Source organism: Dipodomys spectabilis, unplaced genomic scaffold, assembly GCF_019054845.1.
Source record: "Dipodomys spectabilis isolate Male_0828 unplaced genomic scaffold, ASM1905484v1 ptg000773l, whole genome shotgun sequence".
NCBI lineage: Eukaryota > Metazoa > Chordata > Mammalia > Rodentia > Heteromyidae > Dipodomys > Dipodomys spectabilis.
This window is the reverse complement of record NW_024871450.1, coordinates 414,360-435,797: the sequence shown is the minus strand read 5'-3', so window position 1 is coordinate 435,797 and position 21,438 is coordinate 414,360. Positions and strand designations below refer to the sequence as shown.

The 21,438-nt window shown below is 41.6% G+C and overlaps 1 protein-coding gene across 1 annotated transcript in view; it reads left to right on the top strand.

Moving 5' to 3' along the window:
- The window catches only part of Csnk2a2 (casein kinase 2 alpha 2), a 42,857-nt gene that overhangs the window by 8,421 nt on the left and 12,998 nt on the right, over positions 1-21,438 (top strand). Inside the window, exons 3-6 of the mRNA XM_042672844.1 lie at positions 3,419-3,520; positions 6,000-6,050; positions 18,016-18,075; positions 21,213-21,296. Of these exons, the coding sequence (XP_042528778.1) occupies positions 3,419-3,520; positions 6,000-6,050; positions 18,016-18,075; positions 21,213-21,296 (297 nt within the window). The remainder of the gene's footprint in view (positions 1-3,418; positions 3,521-5,999; positions 6,051-18,015; positions 18,076-21,212; positions 21,297-21,438) is intronic.

Here is a 21,438-nt window from a genome sequence, read left to right as displayed (position 1 = left end):
ACTAACAGACTGCCTGTCAGAATTGCCCTACTAGCCAGGTATGGTGTTATACAACAGTAATTCCAGCACTCAAGGAAGGAGAATTGTGAGCTTGAAGTCAGCCTTGGTTACATAGTGAGACTCTATCTCAAAAAGAAAAAAAAATTTTTTTTGTCCTTTCTGGTTTAGGTAGTTGTTGGGCAAGCAGCAACTGGGCAGCAGAATTTGCTTCCATTTCTAAGTTCTCTTGAACTCATTGAAAGCTAGCTCAGTCTTCCCTGCATCGTCAGGAGGCATATGCCTTTCTTACCTGTTGCTGACCAATTGGAAAGCCACGTAGGTCATGACAAAGTGGCAGTGTGGTGAAAGCAGCTTGCTCAGTGGCTCAGCTCTCTGAGTAGTTAGGGCATTGTAGGTACAAAGGAGTCTCAGTGTACACAGGCTTCTGAATATAGGCTTTCCCCCTCTGTTTCTCTACCACAGATCTGGAGTTGCTTTAGTAGTGGATGACAATTCCAGGCTCTTATATTAAAGGAATTAAGGCTGGGCACAGTGGCTTGAACCTGTAATCCCAGCTATCTGGGAGGTGGAGATGGGGAGAATGAAAGTTTAAGCCCAGCTCAAGGGGAAAATGTAAGGGAGCCCCGCCCTCCTGTCTTAACGAATAAGTCAGATGTTTACAGCTATATGTCTGTAGGCCCAACTACACAGGAGGCATAGGTAGAAGGATAATGGTCTCAGGAAAACCCCAGGCAAAACCTCAAGAAAGACCTCATCTGAGAAATAAAGCAGAAAAGTTGAGTGTGAGTTAGTGGTAGAGCCTCTCCCTAGGAAGTCCAAGGCCCTGAGTTCTGACTCCAGTATTAATAACAACAAAACAAAAAAACAAGGAGGAAGAAGAAGGTAGAATACTGGTAGCATTGGCTGAGTTTATACATACATGATAGCCAGCTTTTCTTTGTCATTAAAATCTTTTTAAAATATTTTTGGAGCCCAGCACTAGTGGCTCATGCTTGTAATCCTAGTTACTCAGGAGGCTAAGATCTGAGGATCACAGTTCAAAGCCAGCCAAGACAGGAAAGTCCATGAGACTCTAACCTCCAGTTCACCACCAGAAAACCAAAAGTGGCACTGTGGCTCAAAGTGGTAGAGCGCTAGTCTTGAGCAAAAGAGTTTAGGGACAGTGTCTAGGCCCTGAGTTCAAGGCCCATGACCGACAGCACCCCCTCCCCCCCCCCCAAAAAAAAAAATATATATATATATATTTGGCAGTGCTTGGGGGCCTTACACTTGCTAGGCAAGTAATTGATCTGCCCCTTGAGTTGCTCCCTGCCCAGCTCTGTTCTGTAACTTCTTGACATAATGTCAGACCGAAAGGAAAGTTGCAAGAATTCTTCCCCCCAGATTCCTTACATATTAACATTTGCTTTGTCCTTTATTCTTTCTCTCATGTAAGTATTTTTTCTACATACTTACATATATGGGACTATGTACAGTATATTTATATATCTTTTTCTGAGGTGCTTGAGTAAATTGCCACCATCCTTATGGATTTCATATTGTGTGTTTTGGTTAAAAAAAAAAAGGCTAATTTTTTTTTTACATAATCCCAAGGGTTATATGCAGAATTAGTGCTGTAGGCTTCATTGACGCTTGCCATTTATCCATATAATGTTCTGTATTGCGAAAGAAAGTTTGAGGTCGTGTGTTACATTCAGTGGTTATACCTTGTAAATCTGGAAGAGTTGCTCATATATTTCATGACTGACCTTTTTGACACTATCAGGCTATTTATATAGTACTACTCACTAAATAGTAGATTCTTTCACTGGCTATGTTCTGGTTAAGATTCCTAGATGGAAATGGAAGCAAGACACAGCAGCCATATCTCCCTACTAGGAACCCAAGAAAGAATGATAGATATAGTTGTGTGCAAGCGCACAGCCAGGCTGCAGCCCTCACTTGAGCCCCATGCTAGAGATGATGCAGGTGCCCTGTTTCAATTCTTTTCCTGTCTTATAACTTACTGTAACTCAGTAACCAACAAAAGATGATGCTTTCTCTGGCACATATATGGTGTGTTCCCCATCCACTTATGATGCCTAGCAAACAGGTCTCCTGTCCCCTAAGCCATACCTGGGAACAAAGCACACCCATTCTACTGTTAGCTATGACCTTGGGCAAATAGCTCCACTCTGTTGACTAGTGCATAGAGGTTTTGTGAGGATTAAATATGACTTACTAAGTAAAAAATTGAAATCAATAGAGCTAACATACTGAATGCTTGCCATGTGCCAGTCACCCCTCTATGTTTACATGCCTTACAAAGTATATTTGATTATAATTTATTTTTTCAAAACTCCTTTTTTTGTGGAGTTGCTAATCTTGGGGCTTGAATTCAGAGCCTGGATTCTGTCCCTGAGCTTTCATGCTCAAGATTAGCGCTTTACCACTTGTGCCACATCTCCACTTGCACATTTTTTGGTGGTTAATGGGAGATAAGAGTGTCACAGACTTTGTGCCCAGGCTAGCTTCATACCTAAATCCTTAGATTTCAGCCCATTGAGTATCTAGGATTACAGCCAGTACCTGACTCAACTACTTTTATTCAAATTCTTTAGCCTATTTAGGACACAAAATGGTTGTAATAAAAGGTAGTTGGTTGATTGGTTTTTGAGACAGAGTCTTCAAAACGTAGACTAGACTGGCCTCTTAACTTTCCACCTTCCTGCCTCAGTGCTAAGATTACAGGTATGTACCACTACTCCCAGCCCTTATGAAAGTCTTAATTTTTCTCTCTGGCAGATGGATAAATAGCAGAGGTTTTTAATCACTGCTGTTATCAGATGAGTTTTTCCTTTTTTAATTCCACATCTTTTCTTTAGGAATGGGGTCTGTTGGGAAACATCACTGGCTCTGCTAATTTCAGATTCTGGATAGTAAGGAAGTGGGAGTGGTGGCAGGAAATGAGAGCCAGCAGCTGGGAAACAAGTGTGTAACTTGATGTCAGTGAACCAGTCCTCACTTCTAGAAGACAAATTACATGTAACTCATTGGAAGAGCAGGTGTCTTGCCATTTTGTTTTCAGTTTTTCCATTTGTGAGCCCATGGTACACAGCTGTTCAGAGCTATAATGCTTTGTATTTGGCAGGTATCTAGTAAGTAAGATTTTATTTTTAAAGTATGACATATGTTTTCAAAAATTTTAAGTATTCTCGATGTAACTACTTAAAAATCTTGTTATACACACTGTAGGAGTCTTTAAATTATTTAACTTACAGTTAAAGGTTTTTATAGACACCCCCATTACCCCCATTTTGTCCCCGTTTTTCTGTAAGTATGCTGTACCATGCACATGATTGGCTTACATTGTTTAAAGTGTATTTATTATTGTGACTTGAAAGGGAGTCTCACTTCTGATTACTCTTGTATATTTAAGCCAGTGAAGAAAAAGAAGATAAAACGAGAGGTTAAGATTCTGGAGAACCTTCGTGGTGGAACAAATATCATTAAGCTGATCGACACTGTGAAAGACCCTGTGGTAGGTACCTGGTAGCTGAGGGTGCTAGTGGGTGGGGGGCCAGGATGGTCAGTGTGCAGACCACACAGAATGGCACGTGGTAATGCTGAAAGGCTTGGAAACCCTGTCACAGCTCTGGTGCTTCGTTACTTTTATTCAGTCCACAAATGTTTACTGTGTCACTTCCTCCAAATTCTTGCTTATGCCAACCATTTTTGAGAGTTTACACCTAGCATTTGGAGCTGAGGGCTCACAGCCCACCAACTCTTGGGAACCTTTGCTGTTTCTTAGGCTGCTTTTTAGTTCCACATCCATCATGAGGGCTCACATTGTCTGTAGATACTACCAGAATGTTTCTTTCTTACTAGCATAAATAGTACAGGGAATTTCATTGGTATAATTCCATAGAGGTACACAAAGTGCTATGTACAGATTCACCCTCTCTGTTAAGTTCCCTTAACCAACCCCCCCCCCCCTTTTTTCACAAACACTGCTTGGTGGATTTCACTAGGCTGTCTTCATATGTGTGTCTATAGAATTTGTTTCCACCCTCTTCATTCCCAGAACACATTCCCTTGTACAACTAAAATAGGCCTAAAATGCTTATACTTTAGCTATTGTAGGTGGGTCCCTAAGTTTTCTCTCCCCTAAGAATAATTTAACCAGGTTTTTGCTGCTGTTGTTACTTTGTTTTGTTTTGCTGGTACCAGAGCTTGAATTCAGGGCCTTGTGCTTACTCAGCTTGCTTGCTTGCTCACAGCTGATATTCTACTACTTGAGCCATGCCTCCAGCCTTTCTTTTTTTTGGATTAATTGTAATCCTAGCTATTCAGAAAGCTAAGTTTAGAGGATTAAGGTTGAAAGCCAGCCTCATAGAAAAATCCAAGAGAGTCTTACTTTCAATTAAATAAGTAAAAAGCTATACTAGCTAAAGGCATAGTTCAAAAGATAAAGAACCAGCTGAGCAAGCATGCCAAAAAGTGTGATGTAACATTTAAAAAAAAAAAAAATAGAGATTTTTTTCAGAAGAAATTTTTGTGGTTTTTTTTTTGTTTGTTTTTGTTATTATTGTTTGGTTATGGGGCTTGAACTCAGGGCCTGGGGATGCTGTTCCTGAGCTTTTTTGTTCAAGGCTACCACTCTACCACTTAGAGTACTACTTTCGGTTTTCTGGTGGAGATCATCTCATAGACTTTCTTGCCTAGGCTGGCTGACTTTGAACCACGATCCTCAGATCTCAGCTTGAATAGCTAGGGTTACAGGTGGAAGCCACCCGTGCCCAGCTAATATCTGTGTGGGGGTGTTTTTTTGTTTTCTGGTTTTTTTTCTTTTGTTGAGTGTATGTGTATTTATTGGTTTTTGTTTTAAAATAGTCTTCCTCTGTGGCCTAGACTGGCTTTGAACTGTCGATCCTCTTGTATCAGCTTCTAAGTGAGGATCTTCCTTTTTAAAACTTAATTATGAAAAATGTCAGCCATTTTCAGAAGTAAAGTGAGTAATATGAATGATGGAGTGAAGAATATTGAACAACATGGAATACATAACACCCAACTTTAGTGGTTGATCAGCTTGTGACTAGCGGTTTTAGTCCTACACACTTAACCTCACTTCCACCCTAGTTGGTTTTTCGTTATTAGCACCAATTAGTTGCAGAAGAGCCTTTCATTTAACATGGCCCTTTATGTACATAATACATTTTGGTAAAAGTCACCCCATCCATCATTCTCCTCTTCCCAAACCAGTTGTATCAGGTTTTCTTGTTCCATTTTGACATACGTATATAAATTTTGATTTTATTTGCCCTCCCTTTTTTTCTCCATTTGTCTGCCCTCCCTCCCCTACCTCCCAGTACTTCCACCCCAAACAAGACATATTGTCAACTTCCTAGTGTTCTTTTTTGCTGAAGTGCATATTGTTCAAAAGGGTTTCATCATGATGTCTTACACATGAATACTGTCAGATTGATCATGTATATGTATCCATACACAAGTACGTAATCTGGTGTGTGTTTATAAACATATTTCTATTTTAGGGCTAACATCCATGAAGGAGGAAAACTTGTTCTGAGCCTAGTTTACTTCTCTTAATGTGATGGTCTCCAGACCCATCTATTTCCCTGCAGATGACTTCATTTTATTCTTCTTTATGACTATTCTGTTGTTTATAAGTACCACATTTTCTTGATCCCTTCATTAGTTGTAAGGCATCTGGGCTCTTTCCAAGGCTTGGCTACTGTGAATAATCTGCAGTGCACATGAGTGTGCAAGTGTCTTTTCATATCCTGACTCAGAGTCCTGCGGAGAGTTGCCCGAGAGTCATCCTGGTTGTTTTGAAGCAAATTCCAGACCTGATGAAAAAAATACTTTTTTTAGTAAGTTGTCTCTGATGAGTGAATTCCTTTTTCATCTAAGTAGGATTTAGGAACGGACCATTGGAGCAAAAGCAGATTCCATTTATCACTATCTGAGTCCCTAAAAAGCATTACTGTTCTCTCTTGCAGTCAAAGACACCAGCTTTGGTATTTGAATATATCAATAATACAGATTTTAAGGTGCGTATACTTTTTCTTTCTGGCATGGGGTTGATAAGAGGCTGGGGAGGTGATGATATGTAGGGTCAGAAATTGTTGGTGAGAGTGGGAAATAACAAGGTGGATTCTTTACAGCATGACTACTGGCTGGGGTTGTTGTGTTGGTGAAGTTACTTGTCTCCCTTCACTTACTCAGGGAGTAGCTCATCCCTCATCAGTTACACTGCTGTTTTAGACACATACATGCATAGGTGGATATTAACTTCATTTTCATAAGAAATCTTACATTGCTGATGGGAAGTGATACAGTGAAAATGGTGTAAAGGAAGCAGCTAACTGGGTGCTGGTGGCTCATACCCATAATCCTAGCTACAGGAACTGAGATCTAAGATCAAGGTTTGAAGCCATCCTGGGCAGAAAAGTCTGTGAGACTCTCGTTTCCAATTAAACACCAAAAAAATGGAAGTAAAGATGTGGGTGGCTCAAGTGATAAAGCGCTAGCCTTGAACAAGAGCTCTGATTCCAAGCCTCAGTACCAGCACCAAAAGAAAAGAAAAAGCCAGTTGGATTGGAGCTACCACATAATACTTTGTGTCTATACCATGTACAAAGGAAATGATACTAAAAGCCTGCTTTAAGGAAGAGCTACTGAGAGTTGCAAAACATTCTACAAGAATAATTTTTTAAAGTAAAATGAAAATGATGGTCTTAAAAAAAAGAAAAGTCACTGCTTTTAGAAGAGCCTGATTCTAGGGTATTAATGTGTTTTCATATACAACTATTGATGGTTTGTTGAATTGTCGGTTTTGAGACAGTCATACTCTATAACTCTGGCTGGCCTTTTAAAAAACAATTATAGTCATTACAAAGGTGATGTACAGAGAGGTTACAATTACATAAGTCAGGTAAAGAATATATTTCTTTTTGGAGAGTGTCACCTCTTCTCTTGCTCTCTTCTTTCCTTACCTTTCCTTACCCATAGGTTCTATAGTTTATTTTCGACATAATGTCCAGTGTATAATTGCTACATTTGTTTACCCTTTGTCCCTCCATTTCTGTGTCAGGTTGGCCTTTTACTCATGATTCTCCTGCCTTCAGCCTCCCAAGTGCTGGTATTACAGGTGTGCAACCACCATGCCAGTCCAGGTGTTCTTTTTTTTTTGTCCATTGTGGGGCTTGGCCTCAGGTCCTGGACACTGTACCTTTGTGCTCAAGGCTAGCACTTTACCACTTGAGCCACAGTGTCACTTTGGGCTTTTTCTGAGTAGCTTACTGGAGATAAGAGTCTCATGGAGCTGGGCGCTGGTGGCTCACACCTGTTAGCCTACCTACTCAGTATGCTGAGATCTGAGGATCAGGGTACAAAGCTGGCCTGGGCAGACCAGTCCCTGTGAATAGAGCTCAGGTTTTTTTCTGAGAACAATTTGGAACTCATTGTAGAAGACAAAACCATGGCAATGGCTTTTATAGGCATTGGTAGAGCTCATGGTGATGATGGAGTGGTAGTGGTGGTTTTCAAGGCCTTGGTGGGCCTCAGTAGTGGTGTGACTGGCAGTGCATCTGCCAGTTGACATGGTAGCTCAAGGGAAACCCAAGTGAACAAGATGCTACTATCAGACGTCATTCTTTGGGGAAAATGTAAGAGCTTGATCTTCACATTTAATTATCCTTATATGATCACTCTGAAGGTTAGAGAAAAATAAGTTTAAGATAAAAGGATATTGTTTATAAAATAGTAGCTCTGGGCACTGGTGGCTGTGTCTATAATCTTAGTAACTCAGGAGGCCTGAGCTCTGAGGATTGTGGTTGAAATGAGCCTGAGCAGGAAATTCAATGAGACTCTTATCTCCAATTAACCACCAAAAGCTGGAAGTAGAGCTACAGCTCAAAATGGTAGAGTACTAGCTTTGAGCAAAAAAGCTTAAGGACAGCACCCAGGCCCTACCAAGCTCAAGCCCCAGGACCAGCGTTTAAAAAAAAAAAATAGCAAGCATTATATATAGTCTTGAATTTCCCATGTAATAGATGTTCCTGTTAACATGAATTAGTTTTCTCATTTAGTAACCTAGTAGTGCTTAGGTACTCAAGCACTGTGCCTCTGAATCACTCAGGTTTACCCATTTTATCAAGGTATACATGATAAGCTTGTCTACCTTCTTCCTCCCTCCCTCCCTCCCTCCCTCCCTCCCTCCCTCCCTCCCTCCCTCCCTTCCTTCCTTCCTTCCATCCATCCATCCATCTTTTATATGTGTGCATGAACATGCTGGGGCTTGAACACATGGCCTGGGCACTGTCTTAGCTTTTTTTTTGTTTAAGGCTGTTACTTTACCAGATCTATTTCTGATTTTTTTGGTGGCTAACTGGAGATGGGTCTCATGGATTTTCCTGTCCAGGTTGACTTTGAACCTTGATCCTCAGACTCCTGAGTAGGTAGGATTGCAAGTGTGAGTCACTGGCACCAGGCTAATTAAAATGAAACCAAATATCTTCCTATGCACAAGTTTAAAAACTAGTCCCTTTCCTATAGAGAGTTGACATTTGAACTCAGGGCCTTGTACTTACTAGGCAGACACTCTACTACTTGAGTCCTTGAACCATGCTACTAGTCTCTCTTGCTTTCACTCATTTACAGGTAAGGTCACCAGAATTTTTCTTTCTCAGGACTGACCTCAGACAGTGATCTTCCTACCCAGCATAGCTGGGATTACAGGCTACTACACTCAGTTTATTGATTGAGGTGGTATCTCAATAACTTTTTGCCTGGGTTGCAATCATACTGCTTTCTTATCTCCTTCTCTTGAATAGCTAGGATTATAGGCATGAGCCTTGTCCAGCCTTTAAAAGCTGCTTTTATTGATCAAAGCATAATTCTTACCGCTGGAGGAATGGCTCAAGTAGTAAAGCACCTGGCTAGCAAGAGCAAGCTTTCTGAATTTAAATCCCAATAATACAAAAAATAGAAGTGTAGTTCTCCCATGTTTTAAATACCTGTGCTTTATTAATAACCAGTTATTGAACCACACGTAAAATTTTAGCTATTTTGTTTCAGAAAAGTGACATCTGTAGCTGGGTGCTGGTGGCTCATGCCTGTAATCCTAACTACTCAGGAGGCTGAGGTCTGAGGATTGTGGTTTGAAGGCAGCCTGGGCAGGAAACCCCATGAGACTTATCTCCAATAAACTACTCAAAGCCAGAAGTGGTGCTGTGGCTCAAGTGGTAGAGCTCTCACCTTGAGCAAAAGAAGCTCAGGGACAGAGCCCGGGGCCAGACTGGAACACACAAAATGTGACTTCTGTCTGTCAGGTTAATGTAATAAAATAATATGGATGAGTTGGCAAGATTTGAATGCCATATGTGTGGAATTATATTTCTGTAGGATTGTCCCTCAAAGGATTCTGAAGATGCTCACCCTCTCCTCTAGCTTTCTTTAAAAGGATTGAGAAAAACAGTGTTCCCAGGCTGACATTTGAACCCATCTTGATTTATCCTTCCAATTTATGTATTTGCCAGGGCATAGAATTTCTAGGTTACAGTTCAGAACTTCCTCCATTTTAGAGACTTATTCTGGTATTCCCACTGAAGCTGAAGCCGTTACAGTTTTATCTTATGTGGCTTTTTTTTTTTTTTCCTGTGAAAGCTTTCAGGGCTTTCTCTTCATCCTCAGTCTTGTGAGATTTCAGAGATGTGCCTTCCTGTGGGTTCCTTTCATCTTTTGTTCAGGGGACTGGCTGGGCTTTGTCAGCCTGCAGCTCTTGTCCTTGGATTTCTCTCCCCTTTCTTCTGCCTTTTCGCTCACTTTCTAGAATTCAATCAGATGTTAGACTTAATGTCTTAAAAGCCATTTTGGTCTCTGAAGTGTTAAAAATAGTGTTCTGTTCTTACATTGTTTATGTAATCGTTTCCTATTTTCTCAGTTTTATATATGCTCCCTTCCTGCTTTTTCTGTATCTTTCTCACAGATTCCTTTATGTTTGTCTCTGTGATCATTGTCTGAAATGCCGGGGTTCTGAGTGACACTCTGGAGAGCGGGCAGCTCCTGTCTGGAGGACAGCTTGCTGCTGGCATGGTCACTGTCACAAGTTGAGGAGAGCTGTTTTCACTGCTCATCGTTCATCTCTCTGAGGTCTGGGGTCATCCATTCCTGAGCCTTTCTGTGACTCTTCAGATTGAAATCTGCACCCCTTCACTGGTTAGCAGAAATTTCAGCTTTTGTGGTCTGTTAGGTCAGCTGGACAGTTTTTGGCTTCATCTTACTGTCTTTCCCACTCTCTCAGTTCATGAGTGTTATTGCCTTGCAGGCCTCTCATTGTTACTTAAAGAGGAGCTCTAGGTAGAAGCAGAGGAGTTTGATGTGCTACGTTTAACTGGAGGCCCCCATCATTTAGCCAACCTAAAAGATTGTTAAATGTCAGGTGCCAAGTGATTTGGGGTTTTGTTTTTGGGTTTTGGGTTTTTGTTGTTTGTTTGGTGCCAGTCCTAGTGCTTGACCTCAGGGCCTGTGCACTGTCCCTCAGATTTTATGCTCAAAGTTAGCACTCTGCCACTTTGAGCCATAGAACCATTTCCAGCTTTTTGGTGGTTAATTGGAGATGAGTCTCACTGACATTCCTGTCCAGACTGGCTTGGAACTGTCTTGGACAGTGCCCAGGCCCTGAGTTCAAGCCCCAGGACTGGCCAAAAACAGATAGGTCACAAACAGGGCAACCAGTTGGCTTAATGTTTCTGTATCCATCAGGCTTTTTTTCCCACCTTGCTTGCCTACTAAGAACATTTCAGTTCTTTATCCTTTATCCTAATATACTTTGTAAAGCATCTTAATAACTGGTTCTAACAGATCACCCAAAGAGTGTTTTGCCCCTGGCTGAGTAGTAGGGTAAGTCAAAAGTGTATTAATTGAGGCACAGCTGTGTGGTACAGCACTTCCTAGAGTAGGCAAGGCCCTGGATCCATCCCCAGCATAAAGTCAGAGCACAGAAGGCTGTTCAGTGTGTTATTAACATACTAACACAAGTACAGTTGATTTTGTTGGCTTTTGTAGGTGGTAGGGTTTGAACTCAGGGTCTTGGCTTGCTAGGCAGGTACTCTATTACTTATGTCATGCCTCCAGCCCAATATTTTTTTTTGGTGGGAGAGGGAGTTGCCTAGTACTCGGGCTTTGTGCTCTCACTTTGTGCTCTCTCTCTCTCTCTCTCACACACACACACATACACACACAAGATTAGTGCTCTATTACTTGAGCCACAGCTCCACTTCCAGCTTTTTGCTGGTTAATTGGAGATAAGCATCTCATGGACTTTTTCTTTCTCAGCTGGCTTTGGGCAGAGATCCCTTGTTCTCAGCTCCCTGAGTAACAGAGATTACATGTGTGAGCCACCATTACCAGGCACTGAATATTTGTTTGTTTTTATTTTGGGGTGGTTTTTTGTTGTTGTTGTTTTGGTCAGGGGGCCTGAACTCTAGGCCTGGACGCTGTCCCTGAGCTCTTCAGCTCAAGGCTAGCGCTCTTACCACTTAAGCCATGGCACCACTTCTCTTATTTGGTGCTGAGGAATTGAACCCAGGGTCTCATACATGCAAGGCAAGCACTGTACCACTGACCCACCTTCCCAGCCCCCAATATTAGTTTTTTTTTAAGACAAGATTTCACTGTTTAAAAAGGCCAGCCTCAAACTTGAGGTTCTCCTGCCTTAGCCTCACAAATTTTGGTATTACAGATTGTATCATCATACCTGTTGATAACTTTATTTTAATCATGGTGGTACTGGTGATTGAACCCAAGGTCTCTCACATACTAATAAGGAAAACACTCTACCACTGAGTTACATTCCTAGCAGGGTAGAGGAAGAGTTTAAACAGGTTTTCCTTTTTAAACAGCTTAAAGGGTTTTTGTTTTCTTTGGTTTTTGGGTTTTTTTTTTTTTTTTGTCAGTCATGGGGCTTGAACTCTGGGCCTCAACTCTTTAGCTCAAGGCTAGCACTCTACCACTTGAGCTAAAGTGCCAGTTCTGGTTTTCTGGTGGTTTATTGGAGATAAGAGTTTCACAGACTTTCCTGCCTTGGCTAGCTTTGAACCGCAATTCTCAGATCTCAGCCTCATGAGTAGCTAGGATTACAGGTGTGAGCCACCGGTGCCGGGCCTTTGAACAGTTTCTAAAATTACTCACTTTCAGTTTTATTGACATAAATCTGCAATGGTGCTTTCATTTACATTTTTTAAATATCTGTGCCTTTGTTCCCTTTTTAATAAAAAATTAACCATCATTGTTAGAGATCTCTTGATGTTTCCAAAGAATCAGCTTTTGTTCAGTTGGGTTTTTTTGCTACTTTTTTTTTTAATTTCATTGTTTCTGCTTGAGCCTTCTTTTTCTTCCTTCAGTTTTCTCAAAGTTTGACTGTTTTAGTCCCTAACTTCTTTAGATGAAGTCAGTTAATTTGATTTCCCTGTTGCTTAGTTGATAATTGTGTGCTTGATTCTTTTAAGATCCCAAGCACCATTTTAGCTACAAACTACATGGTTGTAAACTTAGTTCTACATAGTTTGTGAATTAGATCTAAGTGCAAATTTTAAATTTGTGGATTAGGGTTTTTCTCTACGAACTTTTTACCTGGAAATCTTAGACCAACTAAAAATGGTAGTGTGGTCACTAGGCATTGTTCCTCTACCTGGATGTCTCAGTTGTTAAAAGGTTTGCCACATAGGAAGCAGTCCTCTCTTCTCTCTCCCCCCATCCTCCCTCCTTCCCTCCCTCCTGTTGTCTCCCCCCCCCCCCCAACTTGGAGTTTTGCTGAGTCATCTTCAAGTAAGCAGCAGGCAGCACCCCCAGAGCTTCACTCCTGAGCTGCTGCCACATGCTCCACCCAGCCCTTCAGTGCAGCTGAGCAACTTACTATTTACACTGTCTTGCCATCTGACATAGAATTCGTAGTCCAGACTGCCAGTAGTCTCTATATTTTTGTGTGTTCATGAATATATGGCTCATGATCAATTGAGTTTTCTAAAAAAAAATCTCCTTTTTGGCGGGGGAGGGGAGTCCGGTCGTGGGGCCTGAACTCGGAGCCTGGGCGCTGTCCCTCAGCTCTTCAGCTCAAGGCTAGCACTCTACCACTTGAGCCACAGCGCCACTTCTGGCTTTTTTTCTTTTTGCTTATGTGGTGCTGAGGAATCGAACCCAGGGCCTCATGCGTGCAGGGCAAGCGCTCTACCACTGAGCCACCTTCCCAGCTCCTTTTTTGTTTTTTTTTGTCGTGGGGCTTGAACTCTGGGCCTGGGCACTGTCCCTCAACTCTTCAGCTCAAGGCTACTGCTCTACCACTTGAGCCACAGTGCCACCTCCAGTTTTCTATTGGTTTATTGGAGACAAGAGTCTCATGGACTTTCTTGCCTGGACTGGCTTTGAATTGTGATCCTCTGATCTCAGCCCCCTGAGTAGCTAGGATTACAGGAGTGAGCCACCACTGCCCGGCTTTAAAAATCTCTTCTTTTTATTGTTGATTTCTAAATTTGTTGTCACTGTGTCCAGAAAAAGATGATCTGTACAGATTGAACTAATCCAAAATCTAAAATGCTATATATAGTCCACTGTGACACCACAGTGGAAATTTGAAACAACCTTTTGAAATTTTGCTTTGGGCACATAACTATTGAATGTGTAGTACAACTTACTTTCAGGCACTGTGTATATGGTATATATGAAACATAAGTGAATTTTGTGTTCAATTCAAGGTATACTTCATTATGCATATGAAAATATTCTAAAACTGGATACCCAAAACACTTGATTCTAAATATTTCAAATAAGGGATACTTAAGACATTAGATAGATACATACATACACACACACACGCAGATACACATGGTTAGTTATTTGGAATTTGTTGATGTTTTCTTTGTGGTTTAGTGTATGATCAATATTTACTTATTTATTTGGCAATTGTGGAGCTTGAACTCAGAGCCTGGGCATTGTCTCTGAGCTCTTTTGCTCAAGGCTAGATCTCTGCCACTTTGAGCCACAGCTCTATTAGCAGTTTTTGGGTGGTTAATTGGGGTTAAGAGTCTCACAGGGACTTTTCTGCCCTGGCTAGCTTTGAACTGCAGTCCTCAGATCTCAGCCTCCTGAGTAGCTAGGGTTACAGGCCTGAGCTACAGCACCTGGTTCGATCAATTTTTAAATTACAATTTTTACTAATTTTCCCCTAGTTATAATAGAGAAGCAGGTTTTTTTTAAAAGGACCTGTATATCAGAGTTACAGAAAACAAAACATGGTAGACCTTAGAATAGAAAACATAACTTAAAACAAATTAATGGCAATAGAAACTCAAATCTCTTAAGGGGAAACATAAGTTTCTGTTGAGACATGCTTCTTGGCTTTCTATGCCTTTGGAACAGTCTATAAATACAAATGAATATGAGTGATTTGTTATAACTTGTTTTTTCAAAGATTTGTTCTAGTGGACATAGTGGTGCATGTCTATAATTCAGGTACTTAAGAGACAGAGGCAGAGGATCATGAGTTCAAGACTACCTTTGGCTACATACCAAGACCCTGTCTCAAAAAAAGAAGAAATTTTCTAAAAATGTTGACCTTGATTTTTTTTGGTTACCTTCTAGAAGTATCTAAACTGGTAACTGACATTTAAATACCTCTTTCACTTTATACCTCTTCTTCATTTTATCTTCTCTATGAAGAGCCCAGCCTGCAGTTCCTGGATTCAGATTGAGCTGTGTGTGTCAGAGCACATAACCTCAAGCATAGAGTCCTCTTGAATGGCAGTTGTTGGGGCTATGGTGTACATACCCACACATCTTGAATCTATTGAGGTTCTGTTGTTCATATAGCAGGAATAAGTTAGGCCTATCATGGCCATTGTATGAGGCAGCTTTGGACCCAGAATCCCCTGAGCCTGATGATGGTGAAGTATCTGCCATTCTCAGACATTTTTTAGTAAAAGATCCCAAGAGGCTGCTAGTGCCTCATGCCCATAATTCTAGCTACTTAGGAGGGTGAGAGCTGGAGAATCACCGTTCAGAGTCAGCCCAGGCAGAAAAGTCTATGAGATTTCCATGTCCTCTAGTAGCAGAAAAAAGCTGGGCTAGAGGTATGTCTCAACTGGTAGAGTACCAGCCAGCTGAGCAAGCTGAGTATGAGGTCGTGGATTCAAACCCCATTACCAAGATTTAAAAAACAAAAACCTTGACCCCAGGGCCCTTTAGAATCATCCTGTAGTTAAGCCAGTTTCTAGAGAAATACAGAGAAACTACAAGCAGTTTCTTCCTTACCACCTTTATAATCATCTGGGGAGCATAGCCTTGTTTTATTTTTGACAAGGACTGGTTTATGCAAATGTGAGCAAAGCTAACTTCCTGCTCATATTTTGCAGTTGTTTGGTTAATAATCTCCATGTAGCTGGAGGAAAAGTATGGTTCTTGTGAAGTTTCCATTTCTATGTTTTGTGGGCTTTTTGTTTCTTGGAAGACAGGTTGTTTCATTCCACTGACTGGTAAATGTTATTTAAAAAAACAACACACATTCATTCAGCAGAGGCCTCCCTACCTGGGCTAGAGTTCGTAGAGCGCATGCGATTTTGCTCTGCGAGGCTAGCGCAACCTGCAGGGCAAGCGGCAAGGGGCTCTGTATGGAAAGCAGTTTCATGTTCACAGTAGAGTCACTACCAGTTGCTGCATGAGGGCTGTTCTGGGGATGCTGCTGTTTTTGAGTCCTGGTGGTGAGCAAGTGGTCTAAGAGGTCCAAGAAGGGAAGGGGCTCTGGATAGGGAGGTGTGAATGAACAGAGGCAGGCTGGGGTGCTCAGATGGGGTGACTCGTGAGAACTTCGATGGAGATCAAACCTACAGAAACAAAAGTTAGAGCAAACCAAGCTGGGCCTTGGAGAGGTCTGACTTTTAGGCCCGGGGATTAAATGTTACAGATGCACTTTAGCCCCTCAACTCCAAAAAAAAAGGGGGGAGGGGGGAAGGAAAGGTGAATGGCAGCCAGTGATCCAGGTCTTTGAAATACATTAATTCAAGCACTTTTATATAGCTATTGTCCTTTATATTCAATAAAAGTGTTACTGGTTGGAGTTGCTATGTTTGAGGCCAAGGGCACTTATTTTTATACCTGTGGTCGATTTACACAGATGCCTCATATATATAGCACATGCTATAAGCTTTTCACAGATAAAAGACCAAATAAAATAGCCTGTATTAGTTTTCTGGAAGTAAAATATTCCAGCCCTCTGAGGGATAGAGAATTTGATCTTTTCTCTTTCACAAGCTATTTATTGACTTGGCATTCAGTTGAGCACACCCTCTGAGTGATCTCCTTAACCCAAGATAGTATCTGGAGCCTCCACCCGCACATTTTGGCTGTCAGTTGCAGCCAAGTGCTGGCTAAGAGGCCTGCCTCTCAGGGCAGGGCTTGGAGAACAGAGAACCCAGGCTTGAGTTGTTAGGGAGCTGAAGCTGCTTATTTGTACCATTGTGTTTCATTGCAATTCAGCTAAACCAGGGCAGCCACTAGCACTGAAGCAGCTTCAAGGCACTCAGTGCCCTGGCCTGGGCTGGGTCATGACAATGCCACGATCTAGCAGCTGTCTGAGGTCAGTGAAGCTGCGTATTCTATTTGAGCTGGAAGGGAAGAAGGAAGAGTGGCTAGTACTTTACACATGGTCAATGGAAGCATTTGCTATTAGTTTCTTTGAAGATAACCAGTATGAACGTCTGGTTTTTTTTTCCTCCTTTAACAGACACACTGTTTTTTCTTCCAACAGAGGAGGAAGGGAAGTTTAGTAAGGGATTTGACTAACTTTATAAAAGTTCTTTTAAAAGAAGGTGCTGCCTACATTGATGGGGAAAGAGATTTACTTGGAATTGTCTGAATACCAAAGGCAGTAGTGTAGGGTTTGGATGCTTTAAATGAACTTCATACTCTGACTCTTAGAAATTTCTATTTCTGGGCTGGGAAGGTGGCTCAGTAGTAGAGTGCTTGCTTTTGCATGCCAGAGGCCCTGGGCTCGATTCCTCAGCACCACATAAGAAAAAAGAAAAAAGCCAGAAGTGGCGCTGTGGCTCAAGTGGTAGAGCGCTAGCCTTGAGCTGAAGAGCTGAGGGACAGTGCCCAGGCCCAGAGTTCAGGCCCCACAACCGGACCCCCCAAAAAAAAAAGAAATTTCTATTTCTTTCAAATTCCCAATGGGTAGGTCTTTGGACTGTCAAGAATAGAGGTATTCTCCCAAAATGATGGTTTTCAGAGTCCAAACGCAAACCAGGCAGGATCAGAGACAAAGCTGCTCCTACCCAACAGAGAACAAGCAGCCTTGGAAGGAAGTAGAACAAATCTTGAACTGGAGTTTCAACCACGGAATCAAATTGATTAGGAAACCTGTAGAATGCTTAGGAACCCATATGATGTTGGTATAATTTGTGGAGGGGAAGGGAAAAAACAAAAAATAAAAAAAAAAAAAAAAAAAAAAAAAAAAAAAAAAAAGAATAGAGGTATTCGTGTGTATATATATCTACCCATCATCAATTGGGGTGCAGTAAATAGCAAAACTCCAAGATCTCTTGGAGTTCTTGTCTCTTTTTATATTCTCTTTCCAGAAAATTGAATTTTTGGGGGGGTCGGGGTCCGGTCCTGAGGCCTGAACTCTGGGCCTGGGCACTGTCCCTCAGCTCCTCAGCTCAAGGCTAGCGCTCTACCACTTGAGCCACAGCGCCACCTCCGTTTTCTTCATTTTTGCTTATGTGGTGCTGAGGAATTGAACCCAGGGCCTCAGGCATGCAAAGCAAGCGCTCTACCACTGAGCCACCTTCCTAGCCCCTGAAATTTTGGACTCCTCATCTTTACCTTTATTCCACATCAGGCAGTGAAGGTCTTAGATTTTCAGTAGAAACTGAAATGCTAATAAAGTTGACAGAAAATTCCAGCCCTTAGATAACAAAGTGCACTGGAGACTAGGCTAACTTTATTTTATAAAATCTGTTTCAGCAACTCTACCAGATCCTGACAGACTTTGATATCCGGTTTTATATGTATGAACTACTTAAAGTAAGTACTACTCATAAGAAATTGGGCTGTTCATTAAGAAGTTCTTGCTGCCGGGCGCTGGTGGCTCACGCCTGTAATCCTAGCTACTCAGGAGGCTGAGATCTGAGGATCGGGGTTCAAAGCCAGCCCGGGCAGGAGAGACCGTGAGACTCCTATCTCCAATAAACCACCAGAAAACCGGGAGTGGCGCTGTAGCTCAAGTGGTAGAGCGCTCGCCTTGAGCTGAAGAGCTGAGGGACAGCGCCCAGGCCCAGAGTTCAAGCCCCACGACCAACATGAAGCCCTGAGTTTAAAGTCATTATTGAAGAAAACTGCCTAGGTGAGATTTCAATAAAATTGTGAAATACTGATTGGAAAATAAAAAAAGAGGGTGAATCAAGACTGGACTGGGGTTTGATGAATAGGGTTTGAAGAACTAGCTCTGTGAAATTATTGTTTTCTCTTAGGAGCAGTTGCACAAGCCACCTGTCACTAGATCTGATGAGGTAGTAGGTTTGAGGTTTCATGTTATAGCTACTGACATGTCTACTTGTCAGTAAGAATAGGGAGATACAGCTTCACCCACCTACCTTTTTCCACATCGTCTCAGACTAGAGTCAAGCCTAGTGTAGGGGCATTTGTGGTGCCCTGTGAACCATCAGGTTGGCCCTTGCCCTAGAGGTCTAAATTCAATATTTTTTATTACTGACTAGGTACAGACTCACAACATAGCATATCATCCTCAGATTGGGTGAAGAATCCCAGCATTGCATCTTCAGAGTCTGATTATGCAAGTGTTTCTCAGTGCCTCATGTCCATCCTGCTTTCTGAAGGTAGCAGTGGATTGTAGGGGCAATATCTTTCTGCAATATAGCATAGAATGTTAGATAAAAGTTCAAAAATGTCTTTCATGCTTAATGGTGAGAAACTACTAGATTGAAGAGTAATTCCCAAAGGAATTAGTAACCACAGGGAGTCTGGCTAGCGAGCTCTACAAAAAAACAATGAATTACCTTACAGTATTTTTCCATCTTTGCTTTCATCCCAAGTATTATTTTATTCCTTTGGCAAAGACTAGGCAAAATGGCAAAAATCAACATTGCTAAGCCAGGTGTGGTGGCTCAAGCCTGTAGTTCTAGCCGCTTGGAAGGTGGAGATCAGGGATTTGTGGTTTAAGACTTGCCCAGAGATTCTAACTTAACCATTGGCTGGGTGCAGTAGTATATGCCTGTCATCCCAACCAGGGAAACCAGGGAAACACAGTGGCTGGACATAGTGGCACTTAGAAACACAGTGACACAGGGAGGTAGGATTGCAGCCCAGGCTGGCCTCTTCATAAAGCTAGACCCTGCCTTGAATATATCCAATGCAAAAAAAGGCTGCAGGTACCTGCCTAGCAAATAGGAGGTGCTGAGTTCAATCCTTAAAAACAACAACAAAAACAAGAAGAACTAAGTTTTATTTTGGGGGAAGAAGTAAGAAGAGAAAATACTTAACTTCATTGAAAATACAAACAAATCTGAGGCTCCTGAAGGTTCCACGCAATGGGCAGTGTCTCCCTGAGACTGTGACAACTTGATTGGATTCATGTCCAGTGATAAGGGCTTTCATGGCCCCAGGCCCTGTCATAAAAGATTCTGGAATCTTGCTGTCTCTGTTGTAAAGCAAAAATGATTAAATGCAAGTAGAACATGAGTGAAATAAATAAACTTAAGCACACATAACTTTAGATTTTAAAACCTTCACCCATTTATACATAGGCATCCCCTATCTAGTATGGTACAGTAGCTGCTGCCCACAGGAAGTTACTTAAATTCAGTAAAATGAAGACTTCACTTCCTTAGTCACATTCTCATATTCACATGCTCACTAGCCTCCTGTAGCTACTGGCTACCATTCTACATTACATTATAGTAAGTTCTGCTGGACAGATTTCCCTTATGTGCTTTTCTCACAGTAATCCTTCCTGGAGATTGTAATCTTCTCTGCCACCATGGTTTAGTAGGCCCATTCTTGCTCTAGAATTAAAAAGTATCCCATATTGTGTGTTTTTTTATATCTAGAGAGAACAAACACAATTTGAAACAGACTAAGGGAACACATTATTGGAGTGCTGACCTAAGGCTCATTGCTAGGCTTATGTATTTCCTCCAGTGTGAAGACTTCAATGCAGTGTCCTTCCAAGTCTAGTCCAGGGTTTCCCAACAAGGTCAAGTCTGCTCCTTCAGGGGCCATCTAGAACCATTTGGTGGTATTGTAATTGAAGAGTGCTTAGGGGCATGTAGTGAGTAGAGGCCAAGGATGCTGCTAAAAGAAGGCAAACAAAGGTCTATCCCTGTATATGATCATTTATGACTGTCCAGAAAAGGCAGATCTATAGCAACTGGGAGCCAGTCAGTGGTTGTAATAGGGATTGACGACAAATAAGCTCAAGGGAAATTTTGTGGGGGTGATAGTAATATTTGTACAGCTCTTACAAAAACCTATTGCCATTTACCTATGTATTGATTGTCTTTTAGGAAATAATTCTCACTCAGTAATAATAATATGACAATTTTTAAGGGCAAACTAGCATAGGAAATAAAGCTTCTTAAATCTGTAAAACCCACATGGGTCATTTACATGAAAGACTAGCCAGGTTGAAGGATATGTGTGAAAGTTGTTCTTTATATCCCAATAAATCTGGAATGTCCTTTGAACCACTATGAAAGATACCTCCACTGAGGTGGCAGAACCTGGTTTATTATTACTTCATTCTAAAGAAATCTTCAACATAACCCTCTGATGCCCCCCCCCCTTTTTTTTTTTTAACCAGCCACCAGTCAGAATGTGCACAGAGAGCACAGAGCATCTTCCAAAGCAGTTTTCTCTTTCTTTATAGGCAGTAAACTGCCCCTGGAAGACTGTGTGTATATGCAAGCCAAGGTGTAGCAAACAAATAATAAATGTGCTTATGCGGGATGTGGTGTACATCTATAATCTCAGTACTGGGGAGATGAAGGCAGGAAGATCAAAAGTTTTAGGCCAGGCCAAGCTGCATAGGAATACCTCATCTTTAAAAGAAAAAAGGAAGAAAGAAAGTGGAAAAAAAGAAAAATGTGCTTATACTAGGGGTGGTAGAGAGTTTGTTTACTTTTCTGTGCTTTCTTACCTAATAGGCTCTGGATTACTGCCACAGCAAGGGAATCATGCACAGGGACGTGAAACCTCACAATGTCATGATAGATCACCAACAGAAAAAGGTACCATTACAGCTAGGCAGCTGCAAACCTTTCTCCAATCTGCAGTGTTGGTTCTAACCAAGAAAATAGATAGATGAACCTAATTGTAGTCACTTGTTTTATTTTGGTCTCACCTTTCCAGAGGGCCTAAGAAAGAAAGTAT